General features: G+C 39.3%; 1 protein-coding gene across 11 annotated transcripts in view; it reads left to right on the top strand.

The window, feature by feature from the left end:
• Frmpd4 (FERM and PDZ domain containing 4) overlaps nt 1-13,337 on the top strand; it is a 727,289-nt gene extending 713,952 nt beyond the window's left edge. For 9 of the 11 annotated variants that reach the window (XM_060375718.1, XM_060375723.1, XM_060375720.1 and 6 more), the window contains 3 exons: nt 5,033-6,091; nt 6,494-7,786; nt 9,328-13,337. In XM_060375718.1, the coding sequence (XP_060231701.1) occupies nt 5,033-6,091; nt 6,494-7,786; nt 9,328-10,649 (3,674 nt within the window). In that variant the 3' untranslated portion in view covers nt 10,650-13,337. Of the gene's footprint in view, nt 1-5,032; nt 6,092-6,493; nt 7,787-9,322 lie in introns of all 11 variants that reach the window. The other 2 variants (XM_060375727.1, XM_060375726.1) reach the window with 2 other exon arrangements.
• Nucleotides 13,338-14,185: the final 848 nt, after the last annotated feature.

Here is a 14,185-nt window from a genome sequence, read left to right on the forward strand (position 1 = left end):
AGAACTTTAGTTACCAGTGTTTTTACTAAACTCTGCAGTAAGAATGTCGATGCAAATATGTGCTCCATACACATTCTTCCCATTAACAAAAGTGTCATGGACAAGCCACTAAAAGAACACACTGATAGAACTGTAGGCCTAAGCTGAATGATGGTCTGAGATATAGTGTGATAGTTGGTTTCAGCTGTCAGTTTGAGCCTGCATCAGGATTCCTAGTGATTAAGACCTTGAATATAAAATAAGTTGTCAAGTTGATATAATCTAGCATCATCTGTTCAGAGAGTATCTTAGTCAAGGTTCTATTGCTATAAAGAGACACCATGACCACAGCAACGCTTATTTTATAAGAAAACACTTAAATGGGGATTGCTTACAGTTCAGAGGTTTAGTCCATTATCATCATGGTGGGGAGCATGGCAGCATATAGGCAAACATGGTGCTGGAAGGTAGTTGTACATCGGGATCCACAGGCAGCAGAAAGAGAGAAACACTGGGCCTGGCTTGAGTCTTTGAAATCTCAAAGCCCTCCTCCAGTGGCATATTTCTTCCAACAAGTTCTTATCTACTCCAACAAGGCAAGACTCCCTTATCCTTCTAAATAGTAACACTCCATGATGACTAGGCACTCAAATATTTGAGCCTATGGGTGCCATTCCTATTTAAACTACTTTAAGAATTTATAATGATGGACTGTCTCGATCAAGCTGGCCTGTAGGCATGTCTGGGAAGGATTTTCTTTTTTTAATTTTAAGTTTTTTTTTTCACAATTTATTTATTATATATCCCAATTGAAGCTCCCTCCCTCAACTCCCTTCAGTCCCACCCTCCCTCCCTCTTCTCCCCATCCCCTTTCCTTAGTCTACTGAAAAGGGGAGTTCTCCACTATTGACATCTGCCCATGGCGACTATATTCATAGCAGCTTTATTTCTAATAGCCAGAATCTGGAAACAACCTAGGTGTCTCTCAACAGAGGAATGGATACAGAAATTGTGGTACATCTACACAATGGAATATCACTCAGCTATTAAAAGCAAAGAAATCCTGGAATTTGCAGGCAAATGGATGGAACTAAACGAGATCATCTTGGGAAGGATATTCTTGATCATGTTAGTTGACATGGGAAGAGCCAGTCCACTGTGGATTGTACCATTCCTTACATTTATATACCATGGTATTTAAGAGTGGAAGAAGTGTACTGAGCACTAGCAATGCATTCATTGCACTTTGTTCTTGACAGTGAATATGATGTAACTAAAGGCTTCATGTTCCTGTCACCTTGACTGGCCCTGGTCTGTGATGGACTATAACCTAAAACTATGAGCTAAAATAAACCTTTTCTTGCCTAAGTTAGTTTTTCTCGGAGTAAACTAGGACACGTAGCATCCTTTAATGGCTAGTACCAGGATTTTTTTTCCTTTGGAAACTCCCAGAAGGTCTTCTGAGACATCAGAAAAATAAACACTAAATTTCTGATATCAGTTACTTAGCTCATTGCTATGAGCAAATACCTGACAAAAAGCAAGTTACGAAAGGGCTTACTTTGGCTAGCAGTTTGCGGATACTGTCCAAAATGGTAGAGGAGGAAAAGTGGCAGAAACATGAGGCAGCTAAGAACATTGCATTTGCATTCAGAAGGTAGAGAGTGACAAATGCTAGGCTACTATTCAGAACCTTCTTGTTTTTATTCAGCTTGGGACCCAAGCCCGTATCATTCACGTTCAGGTTTTGTCTTCTCTGCTCTGTTAAACTTTTCTAGAAACACTTTTGTAAACACCTGCAGGTATGCCTCCTAATGGCTGTAAAGACAGTAAAGTTGACAATGAAGTTTAATCATCATACTTCATGCTCAGTCCAGTGCAGACTAAGCCACAATTCCCACCCCAGGGTGTTCTGTCTTCTGAATCATTCCAAGAAGCTAAACAGTATACATACTGTAGGAAGAAAGTCCAAACTGAGCCCATATTTTTAGCACAAATTGAGGGAGACTTTAGCCAAGACCTTCTAATAAAAACTTATAAGCTAACATTTTTATTCTATCTTGAAATTTTTACCTTTAAACTTGTCATAATCTCTGTTACCACATATCTATGCATTTATTAGCGTTTAGGAAACTCCAAATAAGTATAATTTGCTCTTAGCTTCCTGACTTATTTAGTTTTCTTGTTGTTCCAAACCAAAAGTTAGAAAACTATAACCAAAGGACCGACTCTTGTTCTTTTTTTTTTAGAGCAAAGCATTAAACTTTATATCAAAATGTACATTACAGCTGATGAAGAGAACACAAGAGCTTGAGAGCTGATGGGAGGCAACTTACAGATGACCTTAAAGATCATGCAATACAGATTTAAACAAAATAAATTTCAAACCTGTTTTGATTTGGCTCTTAACTTGCTTTCATAAGACAAAACAAAATTTCTCACATAAAACACCTATCCAAGAATTTACCTCAAGTATTGATCTGTTAGTTCTACTCTAAGCATATTCAATTAGAAAAGTAAGCATATATGTATATATGCATATCTGTATTCATATATAAATATAGATTGACCATCTATATATGTATATATGTGTATGCATATCTATATATGGTTGATATGTATTATATATATGAATACAAATACACATATATACATATATACACATACACAAATGCTTACACCTATACACATATGTGTGTATATGACTCTTGTTCTTATAAATAAAATTTTATTGTAATTCATCCACATACGTTGTAGCACTTTTCTGAGGCTATGTCAACAAATAATTGCAAATATATAGTGGCTTGGAAAACAAACAGAAGTTGATTCATATTTTGAAGCCTAGAAGCCTAAAATCAAGGTGTAGGCGTACATTGGATTTCTCCAACAGATCTAAAGGAAGATGCAACCTACATCTTCCTGCCACTGATGGGTGTCAGCATTCTTTGTTTTTGCACCACTATAGATTTTGCCTCTGTCTTCAACATGGCCTTTAGTTCTTCCCTGTGTAGCTCAGATTCTTTTCTCTTTCTTCTGCCTTAGAGCTACTTGCCACTAGATTGAGGAACTACACAAATAATTCAGGATGATCTCATATCAAGATCCTTAATTAAGTATGCAAAATGATTTTCCAAATATTATCACATATTCAATAAAGAAACATTCTCAAAGTGAACATGTCATTTGGGGACCACCATTCAACTGATATTCCCACATGTTCACGTATCTATCATCTCTGACTGCTTTCATGTTAAAGTTGGTCTAAGAAACATCAAATATTTCTATTTGGCCCTCTTCTAGAAAGTCTTTGCCAAATCCTAGTCTAAATCTAGAGCCCCATTACAATGAAGCTCTGCTAACTATCTGTTTGCTAGCAGCAATCTGTCCTGCCTACGCACACACATGTGCACACACACACACAACACAAATGCACACATACATATACACTAAGATAGAAGGAGAGAGAAATAATCTATTTTTGTTGTTGAAGTCACATGAGATACACTGACTGCAAAGTAAGATGCAAATATGGCCAGTGTATAGCTCAGTGTCCTTAACAGTAAGTTTTTACTTGTTGCTTATAAAAATGCAGATATTCAGAAAAATGATGCTGAATACTTTTCAGCATTATATAATTTGGGGAGAACAAAAACTACTACAGTAAAACTGATTTTTTTCCAAATGTCATGCATACGTGATGTTATTATGCCGCAAATATGGGGCAGGTGGGGTCTGAAAGAACAGACAGAAAACTACTAGGGCCCTTAATTTTCCTCATAGAGTTTCTTCTGGAATCGACAAAGCAATAGCCACAAAATGACCTACTTCTCTCTCTTACTAAATATCAGAGCAAATCTCCACATGTAAATTCCACAGTAAAAGAGCCTTGAGGAGCAAATAAAACAATAATATTTAAATTCATGTTTTGCAATTTTAATTTGTGAGAAACATCAAACAAATCTTCATGAGGTCCCATGATGCAAACAAATGCTGGAGTAAACCTAAATATTAACTATGCCCAAAAATAGCTAAAAGGATATCCTGTGAGAAATGCATCTTGTGCATTATATACACATATACACATGCATAAAGATATGAATACTGACATTTATCCATGAATATGTTATACCCAGTAAGGTACAAATAGGCTGAAAATAGAGGTACCACATTTATTTTTCTAATAAATGTAGGAGAAGTATAAAGATCCTTGACTGTCTCATAACTCAAGGAAAAGGAGGTCCATTATCATCTTTCACCAAGTAGGGAATGTTAGATCTCACTTCCCAAAGTAAATAGAGTATTTTCCGGGGAAAGTGTCCATTAGAATATCACCATTAAGTATTATAAAAGTTTTATTACATATTGCTGTTCATGAATACCAATGAGGCCTAATAATAAAAGCCAGGATCAGATGGAATTAAGATATCATCCTCTCCTCCCAGATGCTGTTACATATTCTCACACAGTAACTCTATTTTGGGCAGTATCAGTTTGGTTAAGAACAAGTCTCCTAACCAAGGAATCTAACACCTGGAACCTACATCAGCTAGTGACCTATTTGGAATGTTGAGTGACTATGATTACAAAGTGTTAGCATAAGCCATTAAAATAAGAAACAGGCAGGACTGAGGAGATGACTCAGGAGATAAGATGTGTGCTATACAAACATAGGGGCCTGAGTTTGGATCCTTAGTACCCACATGAAAATTCATGACTTGTGGTGTGCAACCATAATCTCAACACTGGGAAGGCAGAGACAAGTGGAACCTGGGGAATCACTGGTCAGCCAGCCGAATTGATTCAGCAAGCTCCAGGGTCCGTGAAAGACCTTGACTCAAAAATAAAAAATGAAATGATAATGGCTTCCATGTGCATGCTCATGGGTGAGCATACTCACATACAAACACATGTATACATTGCATACAACAGAGTGAGACACAGACAGACAAGCAGAGAGGAGAGAGAGAGAGAGAGAGAGAGAGAGAGAGAGAGCCTCTACCATTCCTGAAACTAGACAGCATAGTAACCTATCTATCTGATTATTTCTCTTTAGGAACAGAAAATAAAGGCAAGCAAAATCTCCTTGGCCCTGATTGGAACTGCATGCCCCAGATGACCACCTTCATTGGTGAAGGGGAACAAGAAGCCCAAATCACGTACATAGATTCTAAACAGAAGACTGTTGAGATGACAGACAGCACCTTGTGTCCCAAAGAGCACCGGCACTTATATCTTGACAACACATATAGTTCAGATGAACTTAACCAACCACTGACTCAGCCAGGTGATGCTCCCTGCGAGGCTGAATACAGAAACCTGGCTCAGCGGTCCCTGTTGACCATCTCAGGACCAGACACCGTGAAGAAAGCACAGGAATCTCCGCGAGGAGCTAAAGTGTCCTTTATTTTTGGAGATCTTGCCTTAGACGATGGCATGAGTCCCCAGACTCTAGGCTATGAAAGACTGTTAGACGAGAATCCAGAAATGCTGGAGAAGCAAAGGAATCTCTACATCAGCAGTGCCAATGACATGAAAAACCTGGACCTCACCCCAGACACAGATAGCATCCAGTTTGTGGCAAATTCTGTATATGCAAACATAGGTGATGTGAAGAACTTTGAGGCCCCTGAGGGGATAGAGGAGCCCCTCTTACATGATATCTGTTATGCAGAAAACACTGATGATGCAGAAGATGAAGATGAGGTAAGCTGTGAGGAGGACCTCGTAGTGGGTGAGATGAACCAACCAGCCATCCTTGACCTGTCAGGGTCAAGTGATGACATCATTGACCTCACGACCCTGCCTCCTCCAGAAGGAGATGACAATGAGGATGACTTCCTCCTGCGTTCTCTGAACATGGCCATCGCTGCTCCCCCTCCTGGCTTTAGAGACAGTTCTGATGAGGAGGACACTCAGAGCCAGGCAACATCCTTCCATGAGGACAAGGAGCAAGGCAGCAGCCTGCAGAATGAGGAGATCCCTGTGTCCCTCATTGATGCTGTGCCTACCAGCGCAGAGGGCAAGTGTGAGAAGGGACTAGACCCTGCCGTTGTTTCCACACTGGAAGCCCTAGAAGCTCTTTCAGAAGAACAGCAGAAGAGTGAAAATTCAGGTTCTTTCACCATTGTTACATTTATTCACTGATAACCATTGTCATCCCATCCCTTTGAGCCATTTGTTTTTGGAGTCCTGCTATGTGGTGTATTGCATTTCATATAGGTCCCATTACATAAATATGCTGAACTACCATCATGGGGATTTTCTGCTAGGTGGTTTCCTTTGTTGCTAGTTTAAAAAAAAAAAAATACGGCATCCCTCCCCTCCTCTGGAACAACTGTGCAATAAAATCAGAGTCCTTATTGAAAAAGGAAAACAATCTTGGTTTTTTATTTAATTTTGTTTTTTCTCATTGTTTTCATTGTAGTAACAATAGCTAGTGACTCACATTTTCTTGCATGTCTCTAAGTGCCTCTGCTCTAGCCATTAACTGCTTCTTGTTTTTTATGGCATACAGGTGTAGCCATCTTGCGGGCTTATAGTCCCGAGTCTTCATCAGACTCAGGCAATGAGACTAACTCTTCTGAAATGACAGAGGGTTCTGAGCTTGCTGCAGCACAGAAGCAGTCGGAAAGTCTCTCCCGCATGTTCTTGACCACTCATGAAGGTTATCACCCTCTGACAGAAGAGCAGACAGAGTTCCCCACCTCCAAAGCCTCCTCTGGGGTCTTGCCTCCAAAGTCCTCCCATTCCCTGGCTGCTCGCCCAGTGACCGACCTCCCACCCAAAGTTGTGCCTTCCACCAAGCAGATCCTTCACTCAGACCACATGGAAATGGAGCCAGAAACCATGGAGACCAAGTCGGTCACTGACTATTTCAGCAAACTGCACATGGGGTCAGTGACATATTCCTGTACTAGCAAAAGGAAAAGCAAGCTTGCTGAGGGAGAGGGGAAAGCCCCCCTGAGTGGAAATGCACCAGGGAAAAAACAGCAAGGAACCAAAATGGCAGAGATGGAGGAGGACACCAAAGGCAAAGTTGGTACTGTGTCTTCAAGAGACAATCCACACCTTAGCACTTTCAACCTGGAGAGAACTGCTTTTCGCAAGGACAGCCAAAGATGGTATGTGGCCTCTGATGGTGGGGTGGTAGAGAAAGGTGGAATGGAAACACCAACCATGAAAACCTTTCCCAGAGGTCCAAGTCTGGGGAATCGAGAGGCTGAAGGGAAGGAGGATGGCACTGTCGAAGGAGAGGCTGACGATGCTTCAGGACTTGGCCAAGGAGACCGCTTCCGAATAGACATGGCCTGTGTGGCCTCAACCAAAAACTTAGACAACCCTGAAGATGCTGACTCACCCACTTGTGACCATGCCATTAAGCTTCCTGAGGCTGAAGACAGTGTGGCTCACCTTTGTGACTACCATTTGGCCAAGCGAATGTCATCCCTGCAGAGTGAGGGACATTTTTCTCTACAGAGCTCACAAGGCTCCTCAGTGGACACAGGCTGTGGCCCAGGCAGCAGTAGCAGTGCCTGTGCTACTCCTGTGGAATCGCCCCTCTGCCCCTCCATGGGGAAGCACCTGATATCAGATGCTTCCGGAAAAGGTGGGGGTTATATTTCACCAGAGGAGAGAACCACTGGCCATCCCAATCATGGAGCCACCTTCAAGGAATTACACCCACAGACAGAAGGGATGTGCCCACGCATGACAGTGCCTGCTTTGCACACAGCCATTAATGCTGACCCCCTGTTTGGCACTTTGAGAGATGGATGCCATCGACTGCCCAAGATTAAGGAAACCACAGGTACAGCAATGATGGATTTAGTGTTTTATTTTGTGTGCCAGGAGCATGAGGACCTTATTTACAGCAAACCTACAAATACAGAATAAAGGATAGGGTAAAAAAAAAAGGCAATGGAGCTGTTAAATAACAATCATTGATCCATTGACAATAAATGGTGGTTTCTGAGTCTGGAACAATGTGGAAAATAGGGCTTTCTCATTATAATTTTGCTTTGCTCTTACTTTAGGATTTAATGGCATCATAAATTCTTAGTGCAGAGATCCCCATATGACCCCCAGCTATAAGATCATATTACTTCAGTTCATACAGCACTTTGATTTCCTTCTTGCTGAGATCACCCCTTTCTAGTTTTGCTGTCACATTGTTTAGGGAAGAACATAGAGCAGACAGTGAGGAAGACTGAAGGGTTTTTTTTTTTACAAGAGTGTATGTGTCTCAGAAGAGTCATAGATTCCTCCCTTACCTTTGGAGGCTGCCTTCCCTAAAGTAATATTCTCATGCTTCCTATGGGCATCAGTGTTGGGAAGAGTTGCAAGAGTTATGAGCCCCTCAAAATCTGTATTGAGTAAAAATAATGAGTCACAATCTGTGCTGCCTCTAGCCCACCACCCAGCAGGCTTGCACTCTTCCTGACCCACTTGGCTGGTCATCAGATGGCCCAAGTAGTTTTTTTTTTTTCCATAGTGACCAACAAAGTTTACTGAGATCTAATACAAGTTAGTGTCTAGTCCTCATGTTTAAGAATATCTTTAAGAGTCTTCAAAAGATTTTCTAGTTGCCCCCAAACTCACCATTAGCTTTGTTTGCCTGCCTTGGGAAAATCATCTGTGAATGTGGCCCAACTCATTGTCTGGCTGCATATTCACCTGTAAATAAATTACAAACAATACCATTTAATCCTCCATGCCTTGCAAATAGCTCTTGCCTCCATTAACTCTTGCACTTGTACATATATCATATTTTGTTTGGGTTTTTTTTATATTAAAGTTGAGTAGCTTGTCTAGTGTCTTGTCTTTAAGCCCTATGCCAAACAAACTTCACAACTCATGCTGTCCTCTTAAAACAAGTAGCTGAATTAATTAGCAAGAATTCAGTTAGGACACTTACAACATGGTAATCCATGTGATGATTAAACCAACTCTCTTAAAATGTCAATATCTCAAACCTGTTGGAATAATGCATGCAGTGGGATGCTTGTTTACTAACTATATATCTAACCATTGATAGGTAAATATCAGAACACAAGAAATTCATGAAATACAATAATTTCTATGAAGATGTTTCAGATTTCTAGACAAATTCAATTGTTTCAGTAGTTCTAGAAGTAATATACTACAGAAATTATTGCCATCCATTGACATGAGGATCTGTTATGAGTTATTAGGGAGGAATCTTTGGGCAGCAGGATAGTCTTGAAACATGAAAGCTCTTTGAAAGTGGAACTCTGGGAAATGACAGCCATCACATAGAGCAGTAGTAAAAATGTCCACCCAAAACATGCTTAACGACTCTCTCTGTTTTTTCTACTACCCCTAGTGTAGCTTTGACAGAGCCTGGGAAGGAGAGACAAGGAGGCATGCCTTTAGCTTGGTCTCAACACCCTGAAGCTGATCCCATCCTGCTACCATCAAACATTCATTTGGAATCAAAGGTGCCAAGCCCAAATAAAGACACTAATGATTTCTCCCAAGCAAACCAGGCATTCACAGAGGCTGTGAGCTGGTGGCCAGCGGATCTGAGAGGGGGGAGCCTCAGAACACCCCCTAGCCAGAGGGATCTCAGACATAGCAGCAGTATCCTCTCAGGACCTATAGATTTGGAGACTTTCCAAGACAGAACCAAGGGTGCAGTCAGCTTGAAGTATCCAGGTATCACAGAAGCACAGGAGGCCGGTTCAGAAAGACAAGCAGAACTCCCGCTGGGGAAGAAGCTCACCAAAAGTTTTTCCCAAAGCTCTATGCACTTTATCTCTGAGGGAAAGTTTCACAAAAGGTCCCCAGTGTCTCATAAAGACTCAAAGGTGTATAGGACCCTACCCTTGCGGAAGCTGGAAGGAAGCAACTGGAAATGCCGAGGACCCTTCAGCTACTGTTTTCTGAACCAAGGGCAGGATGAAGATGGGGATGATGATGAAGAGAAGGCAGAGGCTACGCTTCAGGTCTCTTGTCTCTATCAACCACAGATAACTCAAGGCATGCCAGAACCAAGTAACTCACCCCTGGTTGTTGGACTGCAGAAGAAAGGAGAACTGTCCAGAGGGCCAATGCTGAAGGTCTGGACAGAAGACCCAAGTGGCCCAGATGACTTGGACTTCAGCAGTCTGGCTTTTGATGCCCGGATTGCAAGAATAAATGCTCTAAAGGGAAGCACATATGGAATGCCCGATGGGTTCCTCGAAGCCCAGAATGATGCCAATGAGCTGCTCTGCCTTGTCAGGGCAACCAAGGCAAAGAGAGAGGAGTCACGCCCTGAAGCATATGACCTTACACTTTCTCAGTACAAGCAACTGTTATCCATTGAGTCTAGACAGTTGGGAAGTGCCTGTAGGAAAATGGCAATGGCCGAGAAAAGCCCAGAAGAGATGCTCCTAGCTATGAGTTCCAGTTTTCAAGTCCTCTGCTGCCTAACAGAAGCTTGCATGAGGTTAGTGAAAGTTGTGAACTCTGAAACACAGCGGCAGGAAATTGTAGCGAAGATTGATGAAGTGGTCATAAACTATATTTGTCTCCTGAAAGCTGCTGAGGCAGCCACTGGCAAGACCACTGGCGATTCTAGTTTTGGACTGTCGATGCGACATTCAACTACCATGGCCGCTCTTGTAAGCACACTAACACGTTCTCTCAAGATGCTTTTAAATAAGTAAATATGAAAGTCATCATAATCTACCTTTGCAAAGCCATACATGAACTTTTCTTTACTTTCTGTGTACAATGAACAGCTGTCTCTTTTCTTCTCTCTGTATATTTTGTTCTTTTATATATAATAGGAGATAGAAGTTACACTGATGAAATGTTAATATGTCCTAATCAGATGAATTCTGTTTATATTATAATATATATACATGTAAAAGGAAAATATGAGAAAATGATGGCATTTGGCTGTCTTTCATACAGCCAAAACTTCAGGCATATGACGTGAAATTTTAAATTCTACCATGTTAGAGGAAAACAATAAATCCTATCCCCTCTCCTTCCAAGTAGATACTTGGAGACCCTATCATTCATACTTAGAAGTAAAAGTCAAAAGAAAAAAATAGAAAAAAAATCAAAATGTATATAAAACAGTTCGTGCATTTTAAAATTATGATTTTTAAGCATTGGAAGTAGCAAAAAGATATTTAAAATTTAAGAAGCTATTATAAATTATTAGAGAACATATATAATAAATTAACTTTTTGCTCATAATGTTTTGTTATTGAATGCTTTCTTCCAAGAATTTCCACATACCCAATTTTGGTTTATGCTGTTTGGGCTACAGATGGGCAGGGGGTAGGTAGATTTCATTGTGTCAGTATAAGTGCTCTTTATAGTACTTCTAGACTTAAAAGTTCCCCAAATAAAAAATCAGGGGAAATAATGAGCAGGATCCTAGGCAACAGCTAAAGGTATGGGTTATCCAATTACACAAAATAAATGCAATTAGTAATGTCAAAATTAGATTGTTCAATGAAAAGAGAGATCTGCTTTGACTCAATGTCAAAATAATAAACCAAAGGCCTTATTTTTATTCCATCTCAACCATGAAGCTTACAATTTCCTTTAGAGAATACCTAGTAAAGTATTTGTAACATTACACAAAAGCAGAAGATTTAATGATAACAAAAAGTGCAGACCTAGTAATGTAAATCAGACCGCACACCAGCACCTCGGAAGCACAGCTTAGCCTTCAGCTCCCAGCCATCAACTCTATGAATGGCTTCCTGTGGCACCTCCACTACAGGAGCATGGCTAGCAACAAAACATGGAAGGACAGCCTACTACAGGGACAAAATATCAAATCTAGAATGTTCCTTAAAATCAAGGAGACATGACTACTCTCATGATTGAAACCATGATTCAAAAAGTAATATTTACTTAAACAATACTTCATTTGGCTGATATAAATATGAAATCTGAACAGAAACTTGGTAAATTTGACCATTCCAAGTGAAACTAAGGGAATTCAAAGGTGTATTCTGAACTGTCATCTCTCTAAAAATATCTTTGGGTCAAAATAAAAGAAGGCAAACTCTTCGATCATAACTTAAATTGATATGTACATATGTAGTTCCTGGATCACTCAGTAGTCAAGTTCTCCACATTCCTATTTATGTAAATGGCTTAGAATAAGAGTAGTATAGCAAGAACCAATATTTCTCCTTTTGTAACCTGCCATGTAGGAGACCTAGCAAGGTCAATAGTTGCTATTTCTCCCTGGTCAGCCATTCATTCCACAGAGACTCAGCAAAAGCCACACCACAGATTTACAGATTGGAAACAATGAAAGAAGTTCAGATATATGTTATTATAAATAATGTTTGATTAAATAATAAAACATTATTTCATTACAATTCTAAATTTTTGGTGTTTTGCTATCAAGAGACATTAGTGGTGTTTACTGTGGAAAAATCTTAGTAAATATTCTGTGTACTATAAATCAAACAATAATAGGATGTGTGCTCTGTGTCAGACAATGTGCTAAACATTATCAACATGTATTATCTCATTTAATCATTTCTATGATCTCTTGGTTTGGAAACTATCATTAGTTCCTTATGGGAGCATTATGGTTTAGTAAGTTATGAAATGTGGGACTTGGGGTCAGAAACATCTTGATTTGAATTTTGGTTCAGCCATTCCCTAGCCCTTTCATCTTGGGAAAGCTATCCTTTTCTCAGTCTTGATTTCCTTATTGTGAAATGGACTTCAGTATTGAGATCTATTTCCATAGGGTTGTCACAAGTTTTAAGTAGAAATGTGTATTGTAAAGTTTTTATCACAATATCTGATGGAGAATAAGTATTCAATGTTAGATATTATAATTATCACAACTGTTGTGTTCAATATATTGCCCAAGATACTATGTGGAAGATGTTTGTTTTCTATGCATATTGTATCCTGACTGTGTGCAGAACACATTATGTGTAGTGCATATACTGAAAAGAAACATACAAGTTTATGATGGTCCTTTTTCAAATTGCAAATTTAGTGAGAACAACTTCCTAGTCCATTGTGGTTCTTTGAGAAGCCTCAGGGAAATAGCTCTGGGTCTTTCTAGCTAATCTCTCATTTCCTGTGGCTACTCCAGTAAGTTTCTTTTCTCCTCAACAAAGTCTTTACTATTCAAAAGTCTTAAAATGCCCCCTACCCATCTCTAAGTATGGGGCTCCAAAATGGAGTTCTTGTACATTAGAGTATAGAAAGAACATACTAGAATGATATTTCTGTTTATTTTTATCTAGTTTTTTTATGTTTGTGTATGTTTTATAATGGCATAATAGTACAGTGGTACATGTACATAATTTTAAATAAATAAATAAATAAATAAATGAACAAATAAGCATAAGCCTGGTGCATGTATGCAAAACACTCTCACGGGTAGAGTTGTATTCACTAAAGTTTGAAGAACATGGAACTGGAGAGTAAAACTACCTGGCACTGGAGTTTGTTTACAGTGTCAAGCATGTTTTTCCAACTGTATTTCTCACCACTTTTATTTAGCTGTCATTATAAAAGGTACAAATGTGTACAAGAATACAGACAATTAAATAAGGAGCCAACTGGGGACTCATTGGACATAAACTCCCTTTAATTTTTTTTAAATTAATTAATTAATTAAGTTTTTTGGACATCAACTCTTTTTTTTATAATTTTATTTTTTTCTTATCAGTTACATTTTATTAACTCTGTATCTCAGCCGTGTCCCGCTCCCTCATTCCCTCCCAGTCCCTCCCTCCCTCATCAACTCTTAAACAGTTTTATTTCTACCATTTCTACTCATCTCCCTTCAGTCTTTATGATTTAGAAACAATCCCTGATATCATATTGTTTGATCCATGAATCTCTCATTAGTAAACTTCTGGGAATAAGAACTTTTAAACATAACCACAATGCCCCTTCACATATTAAAAATGACCAATTTTTCCACAGCACTAAACAAATATTACAGAAATTAATGGTGATTAAAATGAATGTCCTTTATAAACCCAATCTCCAAAGATATTGTCGACAATGTTGCCATCCTTTCCCCATCTATTTCTCTATATGTATATTGCTGGTTTTTGTTCTTCTGAGTTTTATTTTTCTGAGTTCTTCTGAGTTTAACTTTGAACTCAGTTGGTGTAAGCACATGGATCTCAATTCCTTCATAAACCATGTATGTAGACTTTTCAGAAGAAACATAGTTGTCATGAGAAGGAGA

The sequence above is a fragment of the Meriones unguiculatus genome, chromosome X, assembly GCF_030254825.1.
Source record: "Meriones unguiculatus strain TT.TT164.6M chromosome X, Bangor_MerUng_6.1, whole genome shotgun sequence".
Lineage (NCBI taxonomy): Eukaryota > Metazoa > Chordata > Mammalia > Rodentia > Muridae > Meriones > Meriones unguiculatus.